The following is a 25,942-nucleotide window of genomic DNA, read 5'->3' as shown; positions in this document are numbered from 1 at the left end:
GATGAGAGGTTGGGGTGTGCATACAGATGCACACAAGAAAGACACAGAGGTATGAGTGGGATGTACAGGGGTGCATACAGGCATGCAAGGCATACGGTGGCATGAATATACATACAGGTATTGGGGGGCTTATGCATACATGGGGCAAAGGCGATGCACAGCCATGCACACAGGTTCAGGACATGCTTGTACCCAGCTGCAGGGGGATGATGCTCACCCATGCACCCAGCTGCAGGGGGTGGATGGATGGATGGATGGATGGATGGATGGATGGATGGATGGATGGATGCTCACCCATGCACCCAGTCCCAGGGGATGGATGGATGCTCACCCACGTACCCAGCTGCAGGGGATGGATGGATGGATGCTCACTCATGCACCCAGTCCCAGGGGATGGATGGAGGGATGGATGCTCACCCATGCACCCAGCCGCAGGGGATGGATGGATGGATGCTCACCCATGCACCCAGTCCCAGGGGATGGATGGATGGATGCTCACCCATGCACCCAGTCCCAGGGGATGGATGGATGGATGGATGCTGACCCATGCACCCAGCTGCAGGGGATGGATGGATGGATGGATGGATGGATGGATGGATGGATGGATGGATGGATGGATGGATGGATGGATGGATGGATGGATGGATGGATGGATGCTCACCCGTGCTCACAGGTGCAGGGCCGCCCGCACCCCGATGTGCGGGGCTGCAGCCACCACCGGTGCCGGTGCCCGGTGCCGCAGGTGCGCCCTCCCCCCCGCGCCCCCGCCCTCCCGCCCCGCCCCGTCCCGCCCCACCGCCCGCCCGGCGCCCCGCGGGCTCGGTGGAGGGCGAGCGGGCGGCCCGGGCGGGCAGAGGAAAAGGAAACGGCCCCGGTGCTCCCCGCCCGCCGCCGCGCGTCGCCGCAGCTGGGGCGCGGCGGGAGCAGAGCTCGGGCGCGGGGCGCTCCGCACCGCTCCGCATCGCCCCGCACGGACCTGCCCGCGGCCCCGGAGATGAAGAGAGTTTGCACGCTGCCCCTCTGGCTCTGGCTCGGCATTGTCTCGGAGGCAGGTGAGCGCCGCGGGGCTCTGCTCTGCCCGGACCGACCGGACCGGACCGGGGCTGCGGGCTGCCAGCTCTGCCGCCCGCCCCGCACCTGCGGGCGCGCTGGAAGGGAGGGGACCCGGCGCTGCCTGTCGCGGCTCCCACATCCCGGACGGGGATGTGCCGGGATCCAGCGCTACGTGTCCCGGCGTCTCCCAGCCCCGACGGGGACCGGCACCGCCCGCCTCGGGGTCCCTCAGCTCCGGCGGAGACGGGCGGTGGTGCCCGCCCGGGTGTCCCCGACGGCTGTGACCGCGTCCCCGCAGAGAGAGGATGGGACGGGACGGGACGTGAGGACGCTGCTGCCGTCCCTGCGGGTCGCGGGGTGACCGGTGGGGAGCACTCGCCGTGCCCGTGCCGCTCGCTGCGAGCAGGGGGAAGCCGCATGGGACTCCCGCAGGAGGGGTTTCTCCGCGGCGGGCCGGGAGGGGAGGCTGGAGGCCGGCTCCATGCGCTGAGTATTTGGTTTTCATGCGCGGGGTCATTAATTCGTGAGCCCCGGGCAGTGTGTTGGGGAGGAGGGTGCGAGGAGGTGGCGGTCCATGCGATGCCGTCCAGGCTGCCTCTACCAGTGGTCAGTGGCCACTCTGCTCCACCTGGGAAGTCACCCGGAGCAGATCCTGGTGAAACGCTTTTTCTTCCCGTAGCGCTTCTGGGGTAAAAGGCTGTTGGGCAGTGAGTCGAGTTCTCTGGCCACAGCTTGGGTCATGTGGATGTGGGATCGCGGCAGAGATGGGGCTGCAGTGCCTGTCCAGAGAGCAGAGACTGTGGGGCAGAGCAGAGACCGTGGGGCAGAGCAGAGCTGGGTGGGTGCTGCCGGAGCAGCAGAGATGGGGCACCAGCTTCCCCTTGGGGAAGCTCCTGCTCACACAGGTAGAGCATTAGCTGCCTGTATCAGAGCAAGACGGACAGAAAGTTGGTGATGCTGGAAGCTTATGATGTGGGGAGGTGAATTTGGGGAGCAGAAATAGAATTCTCTGTAGCCTCAGCTCGGTGATTCACTGTCACTGGTGGCATTTGCTGCCATCATTGAAGTGAGCTCACGGGAGGGCTGCAGGTCCAGCCGCAGAGATGCGGCATGGACACCATCACCGGCAGCACCGTCAACCTGCTCTGCCCAAAATGCTGCTGATGGCTCTGGTGCCACCAGGCTGAAGGACCCACTGAGCTGCTGGAGCTTGGGGGAGCTGTGTGAGGCAGGGGAGGAAGGGACCTGCTGCTGGTGGCATCGTGTCAGGAGCTGCTGCTGCTCAAAGCTCTCTTGTTAGCAATTTGTAAAGCATCGCTTAGCTGCTCTCAGGTTCTTTCATCTCCCGGAGGTGCGGGGCTGGGTGCCGGGGAGGCTCTGGCCAGCGCGGCTGCGTGATGTGTGGGGCCTCCTCAGCACAGAGCTTTGAAGCTCTCCGGCATTGCCTGATCAGTGCAATGACGACGAGAGATGTGGAGCTGAACCACTGTATCGTACCCTGGGGATTTGCTTCTTCTTCTGTTCTACCTGAGACCAATTTGTCAGTGCATAAAGGACACACAAATTCCTCGTTAGCTGTAATGTCAGCTGGTGACAATATTTGCTTGCCTTGGAAGCAGGGATGGGGTGTGAGGCTGTTCCACCTGGGAAGGGTGAAATATTCATCTCAGCATTGTGATAACTCTGTTCTGGCCTTTCATCCTGCTTGTTCCTCCACCCTGGTACCTGGCTAAATGGGCTATGTGTAAGAGCCCACAGTCTCTCCCTACATCCCAGCTCCACAGTGCTTCAGGGATGGAGTGGAACTGGGAGCGTGTGCTCTCTGCAGAGCTGCGCTGACCACTCCGCTGCCAAATAATCCCATGGCGGGCTCTGGCTTGCTGCTCTCAAGAGCATGTGCCCTCAGCGTGAAGGAAGGGCCTGTGCTTGTGTAGGACCTGAGCCGATTACGTTGCCTGCTGCTGCCTGCCCTCCTTTAAGGTCACACAGACCTTCCCGACTGGGTGCTCCGACAGCCCCGCACTGACCGTGCCAGCAGCAACATTTTCCTTTGCAGCTGGGATTTGAAGCAGTTGCTTTATTGCAAGTAATAAACATGGCCCATTTCAGCAACACCCACCACGAGTGCACAGCAAACCCCGCTCTGGCTTAACCCGGTTCATTGTTAGTGATGAAGCAGAGCCAGGGCCTCCGAGGAGGAGGTGGGTAACGGAAGGGATGCAGCCCTTGGTCCCCAGGGAGAGGGCAGCCATGGCCCTTGTGCCCCGCTGTCTGCTTAGGAATGGTTTTGGATGAATGGGCTGCATCTACTGGCCTGGGATCAGGCCGGGGCACGCAGCCCGCGGCTCACTGCCTGCACAAACAGTTTGCTGCTGAGCTCAGTTTGACGTCAGGTTGGGGTGACGCTCCCCCAGCAGCACCACGTCCCCAGCCACGCAGGCAGAGTGGGAAGGGGCTTCCTCCAGCATATCCCACCTCCCTCCGCTGCCCTTCTCCCATGGCTCGCTCCACACAGGATCACAGTCCCTGGGGTGTCTCTTGGCCCCATGTTGATGTGGGGTTTTCCAGGGCTGGCGTGGGAAGAGCAGGTGCTCCCAGCCGGCAGGGAGGGAACAGGCTGTTCCCAGTGTCCCAGGGCAGTTCCTGGGGAGGGAAAGGGAGAGCAGGATCCCACGGGAACGGCAGCATGGCCAGGCAGCGGTTTCCCAATGATGCACAGGGCATCCGCAGTGCTCAGGAGGCTGCTTTGTAGAGCAGGAGGGGGCTTTTGATGGGCACCCAGGTCTGCCCATCTCTCAGCAGCTTTGGGAAGCAATGTGAGCCCTGGAGATAGCACCCATCTCACCCACCTTCTCCCCAACCCCTCAAGCTGATCCAGCACAGGCATCTCCAAATGAACATGGTGTCTTTGTGTTCAGCATGCTGGCCTGGAACAGCCCCAGACAATGGGGACAAGCCGGGGGCGACCCCCTCACCCCCATTTTGTGGGGCTGTATATTTATACCCATTGGTGAGGAGAAGCTGCAATAAGCCTGAAGTACTGAGGGGCCTGGAGGGGTCCTGTAGGTGCGGGGAGCAGCAGAAAGCCCCGCGACGGCCGGACCCCGCTGCGCTGCCCATGCAGGGTGGGGAGCTGGAGCGCAGCAGCAGTGGTTGTGGTGGTTTCCGTGTGAGGAATGACGAAACGTCACAGGGCTCTTCCGCTGGGAAAGACGGGCCGGGCATTGCGACACAGGGCTGCACAACCCCTGCTCGCCTGGAGAAGGCTGTTCCTGGTGTGTCTCTGTGCTGGGAGGATGCGGAGCGCACTGGGGGCCAGTGGCTTGTTGTGGAGCTTGTCGCCAAGGGGCCTTAGGGTGTCAGATGTTTGCCTGGGGTCATGCATGGAAAATACATGGTTTTGCCAGGAAAAAGCCCCCAGGTGGTTGGTTAAAGCCAAAAGCCCCCTTGCCCACCCAGGGTGTGAGCCAGAGGTGCCAGTGCTGTGCTTCACCTTGACTTGCCCCTATGCAGGTACCTCCTGCAGATTTCCACCAGGGTGAGGGGCAGCAGGGAGCCAGGCACAGTCCCAGAGGGTCCCACACCAGCTGGGTGCTATGGGGGGACTGTAACTGCCCAGTGCATCCCAGTGTCTGCTGAGCCTTGGCCGGGGCCAGGGCTGGAATTGTCTTGTGTCCTTCATTAGGAAAAGAAATACCGTTGCAGCTGCACTGGCATCTAGTGCCTGGCTAAATTAATTCCAGGGGTTTTATTGCCTCTGGCTGTCCCAGATCTTTGTTTCTTGTTTCATGTTGTTAAAAGAGAGGGTTAGAGGGATCCCAGGGGGGCTTTTTTCTCTCCAGCCAAGCTGGTTTTGGTACACAGTATTATTGCCCATCTGTGGTGCCTCATTGTTAATCCAGAATAGTGGAAGTGGAGATGGCCTGCGGTCAAGTGGGCGAGGAGGCACGAGCTGCGGGCGAATCACTGCATCTCTAGGTACAAGTTCAACAGGAGGAGGGTGAAAACCTGGCCCCGCGGCAGCCGGTGCTGAAACTCCCACTGAGTTTTATAAGCTGAGGATATTAAGCAGGGAGTCTCTCCTGGAGTCGTTTCCCTGCTGAGGTAGCAGAACCAGGTCTGAGCCGGTGACTTGTATTTCACCTTGCAACTGCCCCCACGTGTGAACTGTTTTTCTTGCTGCGTTTCTGACCCCCCTCCTTCCAGGGCGAGGATCTCCAAGGCAGGTTTTGCAGGCCAAGCCTGGAGGTGCCATGGGATGGATGTCACATGCTAATGAGGGAGGATCGGTTTAGGGGGTCAGGAAGAGACTCCAAACTGGAGGAACACAGAGAGAACACACAGAGAGAACACAGAGAGAACACACAGAGAGAACACAGAGAGAACACAGAGAGAACACAGAGAGAACACAGAGAGAACACAGAGAGAACACAGAGAGAACACAGAGAGAACACAGAGAGAACACAGAGAGAACACAGAGAGAACACAGAGAGAACACAGAGAGAACACAGAGAGAACACACAGAGAGCACGCAGAGAACACAACACCACAGGTGATGGGGAAAGGCAAGTGCTGTGGTCTCCCTGACTTTGAGCACTGCTGCTGCTCCCCTGCTCTGCTTCTGTGCAGTGAAAGGCAGCAGGTACGCCAGGGCAGTCCCCAGGAAGGACCATGAGAAAGGGCTCTGTGGATTGCAGGTTGTCCTGGTCCCTCTTAGTGACGGGCAGAGCCCTGGGGTGAGCAGAGAGGAAGATGAGATGTGATTTTACCTGTCTGCAGCAATCAGGACAGGGTTGGTTACAAGTCCTGGTAGAGCCTGGAAAACCCCAGTTTAGTTCCAGAGGGATAGGCAAGAGAATAAGTTCAACCCTGCTTCTGGTCTCAGTGCATGCATAGAGGAAAGTGAACTGAATACCTCAATAATGCTTTTGGGACCCACTGGTGCCGTGCAAGACGCAACCACCCACCTGTGTGCAGACATTGGAGGGGTTAAGCCTTCTCCTGGCCATAGCTCCAGTTGGAAAATGCTAGCCAGCGTGCCGAGTCCACCCACCTTGATCTGCGGTGTGAGCGCTGGTGATGCAGCACCCGTGCAGCATCCCATCCCAGCACCCATCCAGCATCCCACCATGGCCACACCGCACAGCATGGTGAGGCCACCCGCCCGGGCAGGCTCCAGGAGCCAGGGCATCCCCTTGGGAAGGGTTAATCGAAGAGGAGCGGTGCCGATGCCAGGCTGGGTGTCCAGGTTCTCCCTTGGCGGAGGTCAGTGGTGGTTCATGGGAAAGGAAAAATTGGCAGCTGGGCCGGATGTCCCTGCGTTTCCCCTCTTCCTGCAGCCGCCTGAACGACGTTCCTTATTTAGCTTTCCTGACGGACAGGAGGAATCTGATGGCGGAAACTGTCACTGCCTGATAACAGCTCAGGGACCCCTTTATGATGGGCGGCACGGCAGGGAGCAGCGCAGCGTTCCTCCTCACTGGAGGGGAGAAGGCGGGTAGCTGGGGCTGCCCTTTGCTCCGGGATTTTGGGGGTGTCTGTGGGTAGGGAGGGAAGGGCACTCACAGCCCTTCCTTCTGTGATGGTTTGTGTACTGACCCCCTCAGGGCTATTTAAAAGACTCTCAAGGCCAAGAAGTGATGGTGAATATATATCACATTGGCACTTCTTTTTTGGTAAGGCATCTGAGCTGGTGAAAGGGCCATGGATGGGAAGAGGGAAGGCGTGGAGCAAAGCCACCCTGATGATGTCTGAGACCAGGTGAGGCTTTCTTTCCATTCACTGACAATGAGGATGTGAAGGGCAGCCAAGGCTGGGTTGCTTCAGCGGGAGCTGGGAATGATGACCAGCGCCAGGAGTACTACAGTATCGGGACTGGCTCCCATACAAGAGTGCTCTGACCGAGCAGATAAACACTGCAAAGAAGATGTTACTGCATGTTTTATTGTCCCCAGCTTTCTCTCCACAGAAGCTGGCATCTTGTTAGCGTCTAAGCCACTCTCTACTATGTGCCCATGGTGACCAGCCTCAAAAACCACAAAAGGTCCTGAAATACAGCCTGTATTTCAGTGTATCCATTGATTTTTATCTTGCATCTGTAGAGGCCACCAGGCTGCTCCCATACCAAGAGCATTGTTTCCATGGCAATTAATGTATTTAAAAAGGGCAGAATGTACAGCAAGACTGCATTTTTTAAAGAGCAAGCCCTGAGCAAGGCAGCTCTTGCTGCTGGACTGGACCTTGGAGTCTCAGCCCATGCAATGCACAGGTTGGCATCACTTGGGATGCAGGGCATGGTGGCACAGGGCTCACACAGACCTGTGAGGCTACAGCCTGGAACCCTGAGGTCACCAGCCCTCTGCTGCTCAGAGAGCGTTGTGCTCCCTGGGAGCTGGATGCTCCAAGGTCTGTGTCTGGCCGTTTCAGTTTTAGCTGAGCATCTTCCTCCAAGACCTCAAATCTCAGTAGGAACTCACAGGAGCAGTTTCTGCGCTCTCTGAGCAATCCATTATATGACCAGGTCACCTACCTGAGCATCCTGAGTTGCAGGATTGAGGTTTAGGTCCTCAGACTATGCTGGTGCACCAGGACTAAATGCTTCTCATTTCAGCCAACTTCAAATTCCTTTTTTTTGCTTTCCATCATCAAGCAGCAGAGGAGATCCACGTGGAGGGAATTGCTGTATCAGTCCATTTGTGGTTATTTATTGCTCTGTCGGTGCCACAGGTGTGTGCAAGGCTGGTAGACATGGGAAGGAAGCAGGGACTCCTGCCTCCTGCCCTGAACCCCAGTGCACGTTTCAGATGTGCTGGGGATGAGGTAGGTACCCAGAGGAGATAACAGGGCTTTGCATCCTCCTGGCTACTCTGGGGAGAAGAAAGCAGCAAGATTCATACTGCCAGTTGTTTGAAATTATATTTATTTCTTATGGCATCACTTCCTAGCATGATGCATAGTTGCCATTGCAGCAAGATGAGTTAACTTCCTGATATACCTTCCTGGGCAGGAGTCATCTCACGCAGTCCCATCACATAAAACTTCAGTGTACAGCCTAAGGCACTTGCTCTACAGTCAGTGTGAGGGAGGAAAGCTCTTTTAGAGGTGCCCCATCCCATCCTTAAAGAGGTGCTGAAGGAATTTCTTTGGGGAGGTGAAGGCTGAGACTGCTTCCAGCCTGTATGGTGTCCACACATCTGCGTGTCCCCAGGACCAGCACTGTGCCTCTACCAGGTTGCATTTCACCCCATGATCCATCCTCTTCCTCACTGACTGCCCTGGCTCTCTCCACCGCAGCTTGCAGCTCCACGAGGGGACAGGCATGGACTGGTGGAGGGTAAAACGAAAGAGCAGCATCAACCAAAACAACCAACGGCCCCAGCCTCTGGAGACGTGGCCAGGAGGAGGCTGGGAGGCAGCAGGATCATGTGGAGTGAGCAGTAGACAAAGGAAGGAAGTTTTTATTACTGGGCCAAATCCTGAAGTCCTTCACTTGTATTTAGGCCAATGCTTCAATGACTGCAGTGGAGACTGGACTGAATAAAGAGAAGAGAAAAGAAAGGGCTTCAGCATCTGGCCCCTGGGTGATTGTCTCACATGGGAAGCTAATAAGGAATTTGCAAGCTCACGATGGCTTTGCCGAGCAGCCAGTGCTGGCAGTGCCCATGGCAGCCAGGCTCCCACCTGGGTCACTGTCCCTGCCCCTCTGAGGACATGAAGCACCCATCCTCTGGTGGGTTCACATTTCAGCCGCTGGCAGGGCTTCGTGGGGGCCAGCAGATCCTATGGAGCCAAGTGGGATGGTGGCTCCGCAGGTCTGTGATGGTCTGTCTGCACATTCGTGAGGCCCAGGGTCCTCCATCAGCTTCCTGAGACTCAGAGCACTTGGGCTCCTCATGCAGCAGGGAAGTTTGTTAAAGGTTTACTGGTTTCATGTGTTATCCTCTAAAAGAAACTACAGAAAGCTGTGTAGCAGAGCCTGGAAAACCCTCCATCTGTTTCCCTGCATGCAGAAGGTTCTCTGTTTGCTGGGAGAAGCGTGTATGTGTCTGCACAGACACACTCACCTGTACTGACAGTGAGGTTCAGCTCTGGGCTTGGCTCTCCATTGTGACTTCTTTTCCCCATTTCTGAAATACTGGCCTCTGCTGAGGTGGATGTTAGATACGGTGACCTAAAAGAATAAATACTGACAGAAGTGAGGGTCAAGTCAGCAGTTTCCATGGATGACAGTGAATCTTGATATTTACTAAGGCAAGAAGGCTGGGCACGAATTGTGGTTTACACTCAGATTTGGAAATGCCAGCTCAGAGCGATGGCAGCAGCAAAACTGCATCCAGGAGAGGTGACGGCATCCAGCACCCACAGAAATCAATCACTTAGGTGTTGGGTTATCCTAGCCTGAGCAGGGTCCCCAGTGAGGTGTAATCTGGTCTAAGTGGCCATCATCCCTTCACCCCGCTGCAGTGCTGGGCCCTTGGGAAGCAAAGGGCAGAAGTTTAATGGTGTGTCCCAAAAGCATGGTGGATGGCTGCAATGGGGGATGCTCCCAGGGGAGATGCATTCACGCTGAGAAAATCCCAGTGCTGCTGGGCAGGCAGTGCATGGTCCTTGTGCTGGGATGAAGCATAGGGAAAGCAACTACCTTGCCTGCAAATGGGGCTACCTAGTGATGCCTTTGTAAAGCAATCCAACTGATGTAGCGTGCATCTGGGCCTGATGACTCCTCATTTGGTTTGTTGGCTGTTGCCAGGCTATCAGACTTGGCAGGTCCTGGGCTGCTGTCTCTGAGTTCTGGTGCTGGGATGGGATCTTCATCTCCCCTCTGTGCCATGACATCCCAGTTAGCAGGTGAAAGGGAGCCACAGCGCACCCCATACCACCCTGTTCTGAGCAAACAGGCTCAGACACTATGTATGTCCTGTTGGGTGACGGCATCCACCACATTTGCTTGCTCACGTGCCACAAGGACTAATGCAGTCAACCAGAAGGCATGGGTGGTAGCTTGCTGTCCGCAGTTTGCACGCATGAGGATGGGTATTGTAGGGAGGCAAGAACTTTTCCAATGACATCAGTCACACCAGAACTGCACCCAGCCCAAGGTGGGATGCTGCTGCCGCGGTGCCTGCATTGCCCAACATTGCCCCTCCACAATGCTTGGTATTTCACAATATTTATGGCTGCTCCTCACCCTTGGCTGCTTAGACAAATAAAGCCTAATGCATCCTGAGGCACTTAATCCCTGGCTCTCCAGCCTCCCAGCAATAACAAGGCCTGGGTGGCATTTCAAAGAATGCTCTGGGGAGGAGGGGGAGAGCTGGGGTCTATTTTTTATATGGCAGTGGAAATACAAGCCTGCATTCATTGAAGATAAGCAGCATTGGCCAGGCTGAGCTCCCGCTCTGAGGCTATAGTGGTGATGGAAGGCAGGAGACTCCGCACAGCGCTGGCCCCACAGTAACCTTTGCCAGAAGAAAAACACTTCTTAGTACAATAGTAGATGTAAAAAAAGAAGTAAAATAAACAGGGCCCCATGTGAACTTAGGAAACCTGCGCTGGCGTGAGGAGAGATGCGCTGCCGAAATGGCCTGAACAGCACCTGGAAAGGCTCTGGCACCCAGACCCACGTTGCTGGGAATAGGAAAGGGCCCATGTGTGTCCTCAGCCCCTTGGTCCAGTGTGGTGCCAAAACAGCCTCGCTGCCAAACAGCTTCTCCTGCCTTTGTGGTCCAAGCCAGTGTCTTCCCTTCGTTCACGCCTTGGCTTTCCCAAGGAAGGCCATCCCCAGCCTCACCCCACGGCTCTGAGCACAGAGTACCTTGTGGTGACCACATAGGGACAGCCAAGGAAGTGGCGTGTTGTCTCTTTAGCACAATTTCCCTGTTAGTGCTTGTGCTCCTTTGGTGGAAGTCATTAGCATGTGTAAACGCTTCCTTCCCATTGCGTCCGCTTGCGTGCTCTCCCCACTGAGCTGCGTGGCAAGGGAAGCACCTTTGAACGGGAAAACAACAGTCAGGCTCTGAGCATTAACAAGAGTAACGGGGTGTTTATGGAACTTGGTAACCCTCTTGGAAACTGTTTTTAAATGGCAGCATAATGGGGTTTAGCTAAACTGGCCTCCAAATGGCTCCAGAGTCCAACGCTGCCATTTAGGCTGGGTGTTTCATCGTAGGAACTGTGCTGTGATAGTGTGACATTTCCAACTCAGCCTTTCTTGGAAGGGAATTAAATGAGTTTCATAGCTGCGTGAGGGGTGTTATGTGGAGGTGGAGAGAGAAATCTGTGCAGATGTTAAACAGCCAGCTAATCTCAAGTGACGCGAATGCCCTGATACACTTTGGCTCTCGGAGATGATCATTATCATCTCCTGCTGCAGCGGGTCCTGGCTTGTGGTCACAGCTCTGTGCCAAGAGAAACGGAGAGTGTGTGCATTGAACTTGCCATCACTGCCCTGGACAGCCCTGTGGGGCTGGCTTTCCTCCCAGTGCCCCAAGTCTCTTCATCTTCAAGTCTTTCTGCCCGTTAGGAAGCAGAGAGGATCACTGACCTGGGGGTGAGGAGCAACCAGCAAAGCCCTATGTGGGGGGAGAGCTTTGCTGTGCTCTCTGGAGTCTTCTCCTCTTGAGGAACCTGTAAAGAGCCCAGTAAGATTTGTATTAACACATTATGGGAGGCTCTGGGTTTGGCCGGCTCCGGCTGCTTTCAAGCATGGCACGGAGCCGAGCTGTGCAGTGTTTTCCAGGAGCCCTGAAATTTCTTATCCCCTGTGTTGCTGTAGGTGCATTTACCCCAGGGAATTGCACCTCCTGTCCTGCCTGCGTGGGTGCCAGGAGGGCTCTCAGATCTGCAGCGAGCGCTCAGAGCTCTCCCAGCAGCCCTCTCTGCTTGAGCACGTCTGACCTCGTACCTGAGGCTTCCTTCCTCTGCCGCTACCTCTGATGACTAGCTCTGCTTTGAAGAGCGTGTGCCTGTGATCTTCCTGCCTCTCCTCGTGCCCACCCCGACGGAGGCAGCAGAAGGGGTCGTGCGGATGCGCACGTGCGGGTGTGCAATGCGGAAGCTGTGCCGGGGAAGGGGGGGTCCGTGCTCTCCTGCTCCCCGTGCTCGTGCCCGTGACCATTCTTCCCTTTGCTTTTTTATTGTTATTATTATTTTTAGATTATACTCGATGCTTGAAAACCCCGCTTTGATAATCAGGAAGTTTAAATTCTTCCTGCGCTTTGCCTTTGCATCCTATTTTCTGGATCCATCCACATCTAATGTAGCTTTTTCATGTTGCATTGGCTCAGAGATAATATCAGGCATTTTCTTTGTTCCTTCTTATCTTTCATTAGAAGAAATCAGGATTCCTCCTTTCTTGCTTGAGTATCTTCTTTTTTCCAAGCCAAAGCAGCCCAGTTCCAGCTGCCCTACCCTCTGTGGCTCGGGCGAGGATGGAGGTACAAAGAAGCTGCATGAGGAGCTTGCAGGAAGCCTGGAGCAGATGGGGGATTGAATCCAGGTTTTCCAAGGCCAAGATAATCATCTAATTGCAAAACTGTTGTTCCCCACTTACCCTGTTCATCAGCTTCCCTGGCACTCAGCAGCAGGGGATCAACTTGAGGATGGGTTGTGCTGCAGAGAACAGGCACTGCCAGCTCCAGGGCAGCTGTTTGGTTTGAGGGCTCTGAGTTGATTTCAATTCACAGCAAAGTAGCAAACATCTGGATGCAAACTCCAGGGACACGAAGATGGAGGAACAAGTCTTTTCCGCTTGGCATGGTGCCTCCCAATCCAGCTGTGTGGCTTGCAGGCCCCTGTAAAAGCCCAGCATGGCCAGGCTGGCTGCAGCAGGAGGCAGGCAGAGTCTGCAGGTCTGCTCATGATGGGGACAACTGCCCTGAGTGGGGTACAGGGGTTTCCTCAGTGTTCTGCTCAGCCTGTCCATAAGCCAGCAGTCTTGGAAAGAGCTAAACTTCAAAGGCCAGCCATTAAGCCCACACACATCAAGGTAAAAACAACCCTGAGACTAGCTTTTTTCTTTCCAAGTGCTGCTGCCCTTTCCTCTCTGTGCTCAGTGCCCACCCTCGGGCTCTGTCTGACTTCCCAGTCAGCTGCTGCTGCTTCATCTCCCAGTGAGAGTTGGATGCTGAAGCCTCGCTTAGCTTGTGCTCCATCTTCCCCCAATGCACATCTGTGGCTTGCTTTGACAGGAATTTCACCTGAGCCTCGGAGCTCATGATGGAGATGTAGTTACTGATGTCCAAAGTGAGGGTCTCCTCTCCACTGCTTCCCAGGCTTTTACCTTCTTCTGCCCAAGTACTAGAGCTGGTCCTGGCCCTGCATGAGCAGATGGGGCTCCAGGAAAGGGGAGGATGCCCTGGCATGTGCAGGGGAATCCTGCCCTATGCACCCACTCTGCTTTGGTAGTGAGCAGTTTAGAGGCTCCTAGACCTGGATGTCTCACCTGGATCAGTGTGTGTAGGAGCTGGTGGTGACTTGTCCTCTGAGAGCATATTCCTCTCTTTGGGAATCTCTCTGTGGGCCTCCCACAGTGGCAAAATCCACAGTTTAGCTGAGTTGCATGAGAAGGTGCTTTGTCATCTGCCTTGTAACTTCATCAGGTACAGCTGAGAAGCAGTTGATGGTAATTTTCTTTAGTTGTTTTCCCTTTATAGAATCATAGAATAGTTAGGGTTGGAAAGGACCTTATGATCATCCAGTTCCATCCCCCCTGCCATGGGCAGGGACACCTCACACTGAACCATGTCACCCAACCTTTGTCACTGTATAGGCTTATCCTTTCTTCTCAGTGGCCAAAGAAGTCTCTTCAGTGTCCTATGGGTTTGTACCACTGCTGCCAGAGTTATTTCAGCCAAAATACTCCCCTGGAGTTACACCTGGGTGTAAGATACGGGGTAGAGTTCCCAGCCCATCCTGGCCATCCGTTTTGCTGGCAGTAGCTGTCTTCCAGGTAACAGATATGGCCCAGCACTCATTTCACACAGGCTGTGGACCATCCATTGCCTCCCTTCAGGTTAGAGACATAATGAAGGGTGTTAATTTCTGTTGCCAGGTCCCTAAAGCCATCCGATCCCTGTGCTCTTTCTAGGCCACGTTAATCACGTCCTGCGGGGGCAGAGGATGTGAGCAGGGTGAGCTTTTCAAAGAAGTAAATTAAAACAAGAGGAGAAGCAACCGGACAGCGCTGGAGATGTGGGAGGATAATTTTAATTGAGTTTTGTGAGGTTTAGCCGTGCGGTTAATAGGGGCCACTGGAAGAGGGGTGGCTGTGTATGCTGAGCAGGGCGGCTCATCTTGGGCCCCTGGCAGTGGCGTTTTGGCAGGTCTGAGGATTTCTGCCCCTTGAGGAGTGAATCCTGTGGACAGAATAGGTCCTGTTCCTGCCTGAAGGCACTGGGCTCCCGCTCCCCTCCCCGCGCATCCCGCTGAGCCGGAGCTGCCCTCCGAAATGTCAGGGAGAGGAAGCAATCCTTGGCTTGTTAGTTTCTACAAGGAAATAAAACGCACAGATGGCTCGAGCATCCTCTATCTCAAAGGCAGGAAAAGGATTCTCCGGGCAGGAGCAGGCAGCCAACAAACCCGGAGCGATTCAGGGAATGGGGGACCAAACAAAGCGGTGTCTGGCCAGCAGCAGAAAGGGTGGGCCGAGGGGAAACGAGCTCTCTGATGTGCGGGAGCATCCCTCACCCGAGCAGAGCAGCAAACAGCTGGCTCCCCTGGGGCCTGGGGAGGCTGCTGACAGCAGAGATCCTGGAAGAGGTCTGCAGGGTGGCCCCGGCTGACCCGCTGCCCCAGGCCGGACATGTGGCTACCTGACAGAGGCTAACTTTGGCTCAGGACGTAGCCTCTTGGGGAGGATGGAGTAGGGAGTGAGCACGGGGGGGTGTCAGGGAGAGGAAAGACGGCAGGAGACAGAAATGCAAACACGGGCTGACAGCATGGGGCAGGGGGAGGGGAGGAGGAAAAAGCAGGGTAAACCTGGCAGGATGGAGCAGGAAACCAGGCTGGAGTGAGGCAGGGCGATGGTGAGATAGTGCTTCCTGCGGGGGGAGAAAGGCAGACAGATAAACACTCCCAGACAGCGCTCCTTGACCCCTTTTAGGATGCTTTGGGATGACGGCACCATGGTGGCTGTGCCCATGCAGACCAGAGTCCCTAAAGCAGGTGGCATCATGGTCGGGCATCACGTATAGCTGTGCTTGCTGCCTCAGGGCAGCTCATTTGTGAGATACCCTCCTTTAAATCCCTGCCTAGAGGCGCCAAGGGACCAGGACTGAAGGATGCAAGGGTAACTTTGCTCCTCAGGACAGCCCAGCTCTCTTGAAAGTGTATTCTGCTTTCTGTCTGCTGATGAGACTGCCAGCCTGGAAAGTCCAAGAGCTCCTGCCTCCATACACCAACTTACCCAGAGGTGTCCTGGGGCAAATTAAGGTCTTGTTATGCCTTTGGTACTGAACAGGAGGGATCAGGCACCCAATAATGATGATCACCTCTGTGTCTGCGAGAGTTGGTTGAATTCTTGTAATTATTAGTGCCTTGTAGCCCTTGAATAATGACAGCTTGTTCTGGTTGAAGCAAAGGAGCACCTGATTTGGGAATATCCTCACCAAACGGGGAGGACACAGATCCACCACGCTTTTGATTTGGTGCGACTGAGGGCTTGGAGGTCCATAGATTAAAATCTCTGGACAAGAGGAGTGTTGCCTCACCATTAGCATCACCCACCCTGAGAGGGGGAAAGGTGTTGCTCTGGGTCTGAATGAGCTCTTTGTGCCTGGGGGTCAGTTGTGCAGCTGGGACAGTGATCAGTGATGCTGCAGTAGCACAACACAGGGTGCAGAGGGTCTGATGCTGCACAGAGGAGCACAGCCCCTGTGTTTAATCCCTTCTGGGACAGGTTTGAGGTGATGGTCAACCCTGAGTTGCAGAAAAAGGGCCTCTTTCATGAATGCTATAACAGAAGGGACCTGCTTCCTTTGCCCTTGTGCGAATACATCATTTTGGGAGGATTTCCAGTTTTCTACCATTATAGGGTTTGATTTACTCATTGGTTACACCTCAGCCGGTTTCCATCTTGCCCACAGAGCCCTTTAGCACGCCACCTCTCTGTTTTTCCCCCAGCCTCACCATGAGCATGGGTGTCTCCTGGCCAGAACCTGCTCCATTGGAGTGAATTCCCACCATGGTTTGGAACTCACCCTGCCCGCTGTGAGGCTGGAGAGAAAACACCTGGTATTTCACCCCCACGTTTGCTGGAGCCTGCCATTCATTTCTCAGCCTCGTGTGATATCTCACCTCTCTGCAAAACAAGCCTTCCTCCGTGCTGGCAAGCACCGGGAGGAGGAAGAGGAGGAGCTGACAGCCCTACGTCCAAATTCCCCCTGCTGCCCTGCCAGCTGCCTGCTCCTCGTATGACGTGACACTCATGCTTTGCCACTCCAGCCCACAGCTGGATGCTTGCCCTGTGCATGAGAAGCAGTCACTCCATGAGGGAACTTCACAGCCCTGGAGGTGGGAAGTTGGCCCGGCTCTGCCTCCAGCATGTGGACTTCCATGTGTCTGTGGGCAGCTGCAGGTCCTCCAGCACCAGGGCACTCGGTTACACCAGCACAGGGCAGGTGGGGAAGAGGGAGCTGGAGCAGGCAGGGAAGCTGGCTGGGGTTAGTTCCTGCAGGGCAATGATGCACGTGCAGTTTTACCAACAAATGCTGCTAATTTGGATAATCCCAAGGACTGGACAAACCTGCAAAGCTGGAGGAGAGGTCTGCAGAAAGGGCAGAGCAAAGTTTCTCCTCCCTGTCCCCCAGTACCAGCTATTGCTGCTGTTCTGCATCAGAAAGGGTCATTCAGTCCCCATTTCATCAATTGACAGTGAGGTACCAGAATTTTATTGCTGGCTCTCCAGGAGCAGTCTGTGCTCTCGTAGTAGCTATGGTGTGTGATTGCAGGTCTAAGTGCATGCCTTGCCCTGCTTGCAAGGGAAGGACCCCACCACTGGCGTTGCATCCTGCAGCCAAAGGTTTGGGCTGGGGGTAAAACCCAAGTGGAACAGGAGATGCTTTGGAAGATGGGTCACATTGGGCTATAAGGTAGTGCTGGGCCTTGAGCAATCCCAGGGCATTCGGAGTGCTGTTGAGCTCTGGCCAGGGGTGGGTCAAAGGAGCTGCCTGAATCCTATGAGTCAGATGAGACTCATCCATGGGCTTTGCATTGCACACTGGGGATGTGGGTAAATTCAGGGGCTCCATCCTGGATCCTCAGTCTGGGGATGCAATTACCTACCAGAAACCTGCCAGAAATCCCTTTTGTACAAAGTGTCCTGGAATCTCAAGTTCCTGCCTTGCTTTGTCAGGATGCTCATTGACTGGGAATTTTGCCTGGATGCCACAAAGTGGGGATGGGGAAGCAGAGTCAGGAAAGCTTTGTTATAGGAAAAGACACCTTTTTGTCCCTTCCAGCCTTTCTTTTGCCCCAGTACAGCACTGGGGCAGCCGGGCTGGGTTGGGCTGTGCATGTGAGGTGCAGGGAGACAAGCGGGAACCCCCAGCCTCAGCAGTACCTGTGGTGGCAGGAGCGTGAGCCGTGCCGGTTAGCTGGGGACACGCGGCGGCCACGGCCAGAGCGATCCAGCCCAGCGCCGGGGAAGGAAGTCAGCGAGAAGGACAGAGTGTGAACAAAACCCTGTCCGGAAAGGCGCCCGTTAATCAGTCAGCGGGGCCGACTCAGCAGAGAGGGAGGGAAGGGGAAGCGGAGAGGGGCTGAGGTGGTGTGCGGGGGCTCGGAGTGAGGATCCGGTGCAGGGCTTCCTGCGGGTGGAAGCAGACGGAGAGTGGGAGCCGTGTTGTGCCATGCTATGCCTGCACCTTCACCCATGCCCAGCCTTCGCATGGGTTTCCAAACCCGCTGCTCACCGCAGCCGTGCTGCCTCCGACATAAATGCTTTGCAGTGATTTAACCATCTGCAGCCATTACAAGGGAAAACAGCCCCATGAGCGTGGAGAGGTGAGGTCAGGCACAAGGCTGGAGCCTGCAGGCTGCTGGGTCTCTGCAAGATGCCCCAGCGTGGAGAGCGCTTTCTAGGGTGAGCATGGCTTCCCCAGCAGGCAGGGAGAGCCCTGGGATGTAGGATCCCAGCCCTACCGCCGTGCTGGGAGCTGCAGTGACTTCAGGGTGCAGAAAGAGGCAGAGGGGGATGGAGGAAATGGAACCAGCAGATATAAAGAGAAGGACCTGGGTGCAACCTGGCCCCTTGCAGAGCCGAGCGCCGAGAGATCAAGGCTAGGGAAAGCGCTGGGAAACGCACTCCTCTGAAAGTAGACAAGGTGTGAGTGGCTGTGGGATCCTGCTTCCTCTCGCCGCATCCCATCAATCCCCCTCTGTTTATTTTAATATCCCGCTGCCAACTTGCTTGGAAACCATCTTTTAAAAACAAAGCTCGCTGGGGCTGCTGCATGCCTTTTTAATTACACTAATGCTCTCCCTGTGCAAGGGCACGATTTGGCGTGTATGAGAGAGCGGGATCTGCTCGGAGCGCTGAGGAGATTGAGCATCACCAAGGTTGGAGGTGGGGAAGGAGGGACTCGGAGGAGAGGAGGCGCTCCATGCTCTGGAGACATCTCCCTCGCACCCTGGGATTTGCTGGAGACACAAACCATCTGTATGTCAGTTAGCAGAGATTTAACGGCCAAACTCGGCACCAAGTTCAGTGCTGGGGAGAGTGAGAGAGCCATAGCAGGACACACGGTCCCCTGGGGATGGGAAGGACAGGGGCAGCAATGGGGTGGATCCATCTGGCAAGCACAGAGAGGGATGAAAAACTTGTGAGGGGGATAAAGCTGACGGCCTTGAAGATGCTTCTGCAGGCTGGGAATGGCTCTTTGCATCCCTTTGCCTGTTTTAGATGCCATAGGTGCCTGTGGACATCAGCATCCTGAGATGAGTGTGGGACGTCAGGGTGAGCAGTGGGTCCCCAGCACGATCCCGTGCCTGATGCGGGGAGTCCCTGAAGCTCCCGGCAGGCTGGTGAGGAGGCTGGACAGCCACAAGAGCCATCCCATCCCTGCGCCACGGTGCTTTCGGAGGGAGCAATGGCTCCTTTTCCTGTTGTACTCGCGGAGGGCCACGGACAGGATGCATCTGCAGGAATCCCACAGCCTCAACCTGCACAGATCGTACTTTTCCTTTCTTCCCCTCCACCCCCTGGCGTTGTTTGCTAACAGGTCACCGTGCAGCACGTGAAGGGAGGCAGGGGGTTATTTCTGCAGCCATCCTGCTCCCTCTGAGCCCAGCGGTGGGGCAGATGCAGCGCACAGCATCACCCGAGAGGCTCCTGTCACCTTGGACAGCTTATTTAGTGGTTCAGGCAAGGGGTGAAAAACTCTGGTTTTAAGACTCAACTTGGCTCCAGTCACAGCCAGCCCCAGATATTGCTGTACCAGGGGTTTGGGATTAGCTTTCTTCTTGCTGCCCCCAGAGCACTGATGGGATGAGAGGGTCTGTTGTCCCAGCCAGCCCCATGGCAAGCCATATCCTTTGCATTTTGGGCTGAGCACCATGGAGGCGCAGGCATTGCTGCTTGCTGGGGAGATGGACTGGCAGGCTGTGGCCATCTGGAGAGCAGTGTTTGCACTGGGATAAGCATGTCCAGCATTAATAGGAAATGCAGCTTAGCGGTCAGATTCCTTTCCCCCCCCTTTTTTTAATAAACCTCGTTACATTTTGAAGGGATTTTACCAAAAATGTGGTCATTTATTTGCACAGCCCCGGGGCACATTTTTGTGTGTGACATTTGACGTCCCCTCCCTTGGAGAAGGGGAGGTTGGAGGCATGAGGCAGGGCTAGGTCCTCCACGGGGGCTGAACGCCGGTTCCAGAGGCCATGGTGACGCCAGCCAGCGTGTGCTGAATGGTGACCGACGGCTGCTGTTGTCACTGGGAGAGGGGTGTCTGCAGGACAGGCCGTGGGGAGCAGGACCCACACCCAGGCTGAGGTGGGCTGGGGCTGATGCCGCCTCACATGGGTGATGGAAGAGGAGGCAGGAGGTGGCGGGGGGGGATGGCTGTCACCCCGCCGTTGCCATGGGGGCAGCCATGGGGACACCTCCTCGGAGCCGCGCGCAGGCGGGAAGGAAGTGGAGAACAATCGGGGAGAACAAGGCCGGCGGCCCTGGGCTGGCGGTGCCGCTCCGCACGTCCCTGCTCCGCCGCAGGGTCCCCCTCTGCAGCCTCTCCTGATGGCGCTGGACCCCGGCACCTCGGCTTCGCCATGGGCATCTCAGAGACCGCGTGTCAGAGGGGCTGGTGGCCATTGGCGTCTCCTGGTTTCACCATGGAGACACATTCATGGTGGCTCTGCCATAGGGATTCCAAGGGCTGCGGTCCTCAGGCCATGGTTTTGGAGGAGAGGTGTCACACAGCGTTCCTGCCGCTGGCGATCTGTCGCATCTCCCCGTCACATCCCTGATACATGGGTTTGAGTGTTACGGGGGAAGGAGACAGAGACGCACACAACGTGGTCGCAAAAACCTGGTGTTTCTATAGAGAATCGAGTTACCAACGTAGTTTTGCGTTCTTTTCTTCCTTAGCATTAACATCTACCTGAGTCACAGCTTCACATTTCACAACGTTGATGTTTTTTTCTATTTCGGGTTAGTTTGCTTGCTTGTTTTTGCAGTCACTGAGATTTCTCTTTTGAATTATCTCACATCTCCAGAAGCTGGAGTTTTAAGATAACGATCACACAGTAATGACAGTCGGTAACACTGCTAATGAAAAACAAGGGGTATGTCTCTGAGGGTAACCGGTACTTCGAGATGTTTTGTCCATGAGGAGCTCGCTTAGGGTGCATGTCTGGCATGCCGGAGATGCAAGCATTGGAGAAGTAGGACTCTCCCAGACAAAGCTGGAAGAACAGTGTGATAATGTTTAACTGCCTGTCCTTGAGCCTGGATAACTTCACCCCTGGAATGTCTATCCAGCTTTGGTGGAGGGAAGGGGGCTGCTGTAATCCCCAGAGGCTTGGTCCTGTACCTGAGAGTGCCCAGCAGGAGAAGGGCATTCAGTAAATCACTGCCAGCTTCTGAGAGCATCTCTGTACAAATGCAAGAGTTTTGCATTTGTGGTATCTGGGCACCCTGATTTAGCCCTCTAATTACAGAAAACTACATGTGTATAGAAAAGTCTCCTTCCACACTGCCTCCAGTCAACAGATAAGAACATTTCAGAGACCTATTCCAAATGAGCTCAATCTCAGTCACCTGGTGAGGAATGGCCACACCTGAATTCCCTGATTTCTGGTCTGCCATTCTTTTTCTGGCCCTCATCTGTGCTAGTCTGCCTGTCTGAGCCCAAGAACTGTCTGGCTCTGGGGCTGTTGTTGAAGAGCTGCTCACTGGAGCCAGAGAGGCTGCAAATGAACCACTTGCGGCTCAATGAGCCAGCATTAAACTGTCTTTTAGGAGCAGACTCCTATGAGCTGCTTCCTTCAAGAGGCCCATGATGCCAGGCTAGCTGCTGCTTACAGTGGTGGGTCAGGACTAAAAGATGTCTGCATCATCCCCTCTCTCCTTTCTCTCCACAGATCTGGTGAGCAGCTATTCTATGACCCCCCCTACTCTTAGCATCACTGAGGAGGAGCACATCATCAACGCCAAGGATACGCTGACCATCACCTGCAGGTAAGGCACAAGCAAGCGTGGCCCTGCCTAGACTGCTCCTGCCTGGTGAGTGTTGGAGGACCAGGCAAGGAGAGCCCACCAGGGACACCCTGACTGCAGTACACCTGCAAATCAGCACAGCTGACTGGAAACCCTCCACGTTCACCAAGTGTGAATTCATCTAATTAATTAATTGAAGAAGCTGAAGATGTCTCAGGAGAGATGGTGATAACCTCTGCTGTAGTCTTGCAGGCAGAAGGAAGATACAGAAACATGTGTATGATCTGATAGCTCCCTTGTAAGCTCTTTGGGGAAACTGGCCTTCCTGACTCTCCTTGTCTTTCTGATGTTGCTTATTCTCAGGTCTTCAGGGGCCGCAGCTCTGGTTTTTAAATCTGGCAGGTTATTTGCAGGCACATTGAGAAATGTCCATGGGAGAAGGCAAGAATGTACTCAGGGGTGGCTGTGAGAGGCTTCCAGCTTTTCTAGGAAGCTGGGATTTCATGCTCTGCCTCGTACACATGGGGGTGAAGAGAAGTCCCAGTGAGGCCAGGTGAATAACTGTTTGAAGAGCTGGAGCATCTCCGGTTGTTCTGGAGATGTGGCTCTGAGAAGATGATGTGCCTGAACTGATTTATCCCATGCTGGGACACTTGGCTCTGCGTGTTTTCAGCACTACCCCCTATCCTGGAGAACTGATCAAGATCAATTTTCCTGTCAAACCTGGAGTTTCCCTTCAGCAGCTGAAAGCAGATCCATGCCTGGGATCTGAGTGCTAGGGGCCAGTGGGGATATAAATTCAGCGTGGGCCTCAAATGGGTGTTCCTCAGTGTTATATATAACCATGGAGCAATTACTGCAAGCACTTGGCTGGCATTGTGTTCATGTCTTGTCACAAACATATTTAACTTTTCCTGGAACAGATGGCATTGCTTTTACTTTGTGAACCAGTTCATAGCCAGGGGAGAGGGACAGAGGAAAGGTTGTTGATGGTCATACTGAACGGATCTCGGTCTGGGAAGATAAGTGGTTGTGGGTTTGTTCGTATGGTGACCTGAGGAGTCATGGTGTGTGCTGGGTTGTAGGAAGTGCAAGAGCTGGAGAACTGTGGTCAGCCATGTAGCTGCTGCGGGGGCATAAAGGAAAGAGTCTGGGGCTCCAGTGCTCTACTGTGGCAGCATCCATGGTTGACACTGGAACTGACACTCTCTGTTAAAACCTTGGAATAGGGGAGATTCAGTGAAATTATTCTGAATGAGCTTATAATCAGACCAGACCCTTTCTCAGCAGTGGGCCAGGGAGGGACACAGAAAGTGTTTTCAAGGCCGTATTGCTCACAGATTGAGCCAAAGCTAAAGGACATCCTGAAGTTGAGTTGTGGTTAAAGACAGTATCTTCTGCACTCAAGCAAGAGCATATCTGTTTAGCACCATGAAAAGTGGAAAGCCTTTCTTTGCAGGTAACCCTCCTGGACTGTGGACAAGGCTGCCCTTACCTTGTGCACTTTTTAGCTATCAATTAATACGAAGGAGAATCACATGAAGTGGAAAACAAAAACTTATTTCCAGTGCAGACTGTCCATGGCCTGCATTGTGCAAGCTACAGAGTCAAGTGGGAACAAGCTCCTTGTTTCCTGCTGCAGTGACAAGGTTCATCCTTCAGGCTCACAGCACACTGGCATGGACACAGCTGAGATAAGGAAGAGCCCTACTCCTGGCTCCAAGTGCAGTGCAGGACTAAACAGGCCAGCAAGAGAGCTGCAGGACCACCTGCAAATAGTACTAAAACCCATGCACTCTCTGCTCATGTTGGCCCCTGGCTGCCCCTCACTCCTGCATCCTGCTGTCCCAGCCGTGCTCCTTGTAGGCTGTGCAGTGTCCTTCACACCATCTGCAGGTCTCAGCATCTCCTGTATGGCTCAGAGGTTCCCCTTCTCCTTCTGAGCTCTCAAGCCCATGTTTGTCTAATGCCTTGAGGAAAGGACTTTGACTGCAGGACACTATTATTTCGCTTGAATGAAAAGTAAATCTTTCCTGGTCCCTGGATCTCTGATTACACCCAGCTGCTTCTCCAACCTCTTGTCTTGACCATGGCCCACCCTGGGAGGACCTGACTTGTGTTAATGGGAGCTGAAGGCAAAAACATGCAGACCACCAAGAGAACAGGCAAAGGAGAGGGTGGTGGGGCAGGGTAGGGCAGAAACAAATATGAAATCAAATCCAGGATCCAGGGATTTCCTGCTGAGCATCATGCTGGAGGTGCCTTCAGTTTGACCCTGGTCTTCCCTTGAGAGCAATGTCCTCTGGCTGCTCTTCAAGCTGCCCTGGAGCCAGGAGTATGAGCCTGCTTGAAGCAGTGCTGCAGCAGAAAGCCGAGCTCAAAACCCACCATGTGAGACTCCCTGGAGACCTTTCAAGCGCAGCCAACTGCACTCTCGGGCTCCCTTGCAGCAGCCTGGATCTCACATACCCGCAGCTCTGCAGCCCACCTAGCATCATCAGTGACCAGAGTCCATGCCAGGCCATGGGATAAGCAATGCTTCTGGAGCTGGGCATGCTTAGCAGAGACACAAAGGCACAGCACGCCACAAGGAGCCACCAGATGCTGGGGCTGTGCTTTTGCAGATGGCATCACACACAGGCATGTTCCCTTGCCACCCAACACAGTGCACTCTTGAGAGGCCCACACAGAGCAGGGGATGGGTGCAGGAGCATTCCCCAAAATACAGATCATGCCAGGGCTGGCTGGGAGCCCCAGTGATGTTTTGATCTAAGCATGTGTCAGAGCAGGGCAAAGGGGCTGATGCCCACATGGACAGTGCATCTTTTATTAGCTCCCATCCTGAGAAGGGAGGAAAGAATATTGTGAATCTCTGCATTCATGCCCTCGGCAGCCTGTGCTGGGGAAAAGCAGAGAGCTTGTGCTGTTACAGCTCATGAATATTGGAGCAGAGCCCGCAGGATCCAGCTGCACGACAGCAGGAACCTCCAGAGGGATCAACTTGGTCCTGGCTGTGCCATCCTCATCCCACCTCATCCCATCCTGCAGGTTCTGGAGATCCAGGTGGGGAGGGAGACATGGTATTTACAGAAAGAAGGGCAAGGTTGTCCTTTGCTGCCCAGTGACTTATTAATAGAGCTGGTTCACAGATGCACAAACCTGACTCTGGCAGAGAGGAAGTCTTTGACCCCAGAGCCCTCTTGGCTCCTATGGAGGAAACGGGTGTTGTGCCGGGGCTGAAACAGCCTGAGGATAAGGCAATGCCCCACTGTGACTGCTCCGGAGCAGCGTCCGGGGGCACACACCACCTGCTGCTCTTTCCTACATGTGTGTGACTGCTGTGAACATCCTCTGCGGTGCTGAGGGGGGATCTGTCTTATCCCAGGTAAGCCACAAAACCAAGCTTTGCCCATCACAGCACGCTTGTGAGCTTCAAAGAGGATTGAAGGAAAGTGGTGCCAATTGCAACATCTCCCTTGAAGAGCATCTGTCCTGAAAATATTTAGGAAAACAGCTGTGGAGAAGCCCACAATGCATCTGTTTCCAGCTGGCTTCAGCAGGCTCCATCACCCAGCAGCACATTATCGGAGCTGAAGGAAAACAACTTGGGAATAAATCTCTGAACGCGACAGGAGGGAGGAAACCATCCAAAACTGCTGCCTGGACCTTCCCTCAAATGCAGAGGGTAGATTGGGAAACAAACCCAAGTGAGTCTGGCCTGTCATCCTCCCTGTCTCCTTCTGGTCCTCTTAAGCACACCACTGAGGTTAACTTGGGCTCACACTAATGCCTACACCTTCTGTGTCCCCACGGGCTCTGGTTGAGCAGCACATGATCAAGGAATGCCTTGGTTTCGAGCTGCCCGCAGGCTGGTCTGCAAGTCTGTTTGTACTGGCCCATCCGTGTTTATACAAATACGTGTCACTCAGTTAGTGCAAGCCTTGATGGTTAATAAAACAAGTGGATCTGATAATGTGTGAAAATCCCAGAGGGTAAACAAACAGAAAGCGGAAACGCTGGAGACTTGTACAATTGCCCTGCTCCTCGTGGAGAGCCAAAAATGCCTGAGCAACCGCAAAGGGCTTTGGGGCTCCTTTGTGCAGTTGGGGTGTGAAGCGCTCGGGTCTGGGTTGAGAGAGGGGCCAGCCCCATGGTCTGTGCTTGGTGCACCGGAGCCATGGGCACAGCAGCAATGGGCATGGCAGAGGCCACTGGTTGATCAGGTTTATTTGTATT

The 25,942-nt window shown here is 54.8% G+C and overlaps 1 protein-coding gene across 4 annotated transcripts in view; it reads left to right on the top strand.

The window, feature by feature from the left end:
* The first annotated feature begins 839 nt into the window (after nt 1-839).
* Nucleotides 840-25,942, top strand: part of FLT4 (fms related receptor tyrosine kinase 4) — a 54,387-nt gene continuing 29,284 nt past the window's right edge. For all 4 annotated transcript variants that reach the window (XM_057409543.1, XM_057409542.1, XM_057409545.1 and 1 more), the window contains exons 1-2: nt 840-1,052; nt 21,631-21,727. In XM_057409543.1, the coding sequence (XP_057265526.1) occupies nt 995-1,052; nt 21,631-21,727 (155 nt within the window). In that variant the 5' untranslated portion in view covers nt 840-994. The remainder of the gene's footprint in view (nt 1,053-21,630; nt 21,728-25,942) is intronic.

This window comes from Pezoporus wallicus, unplaced genomic scaffold (assembly GCF_028554395.1).
Source record: "Pezoporus wallicus isolate ANWC-B61680 ecotype Strahan unplaced genomic scaffold, APGP_CSIRO_Pwel_v1 contig_8166, whole genome shotgun sequence".
Classification (NCBI taxonomy): domain Eukaryota; kingdom Metazoa; phylum Chordata; class Aves; order Psittaciformes; family Psittacidae; genus Pezoporus; species Pezoporus wallicus.
The sequence above is the reverse complement of the archived record's forward strand: the minus strand, read 5'-3'. Positions and strand labels throughout refer to the sequence as shown.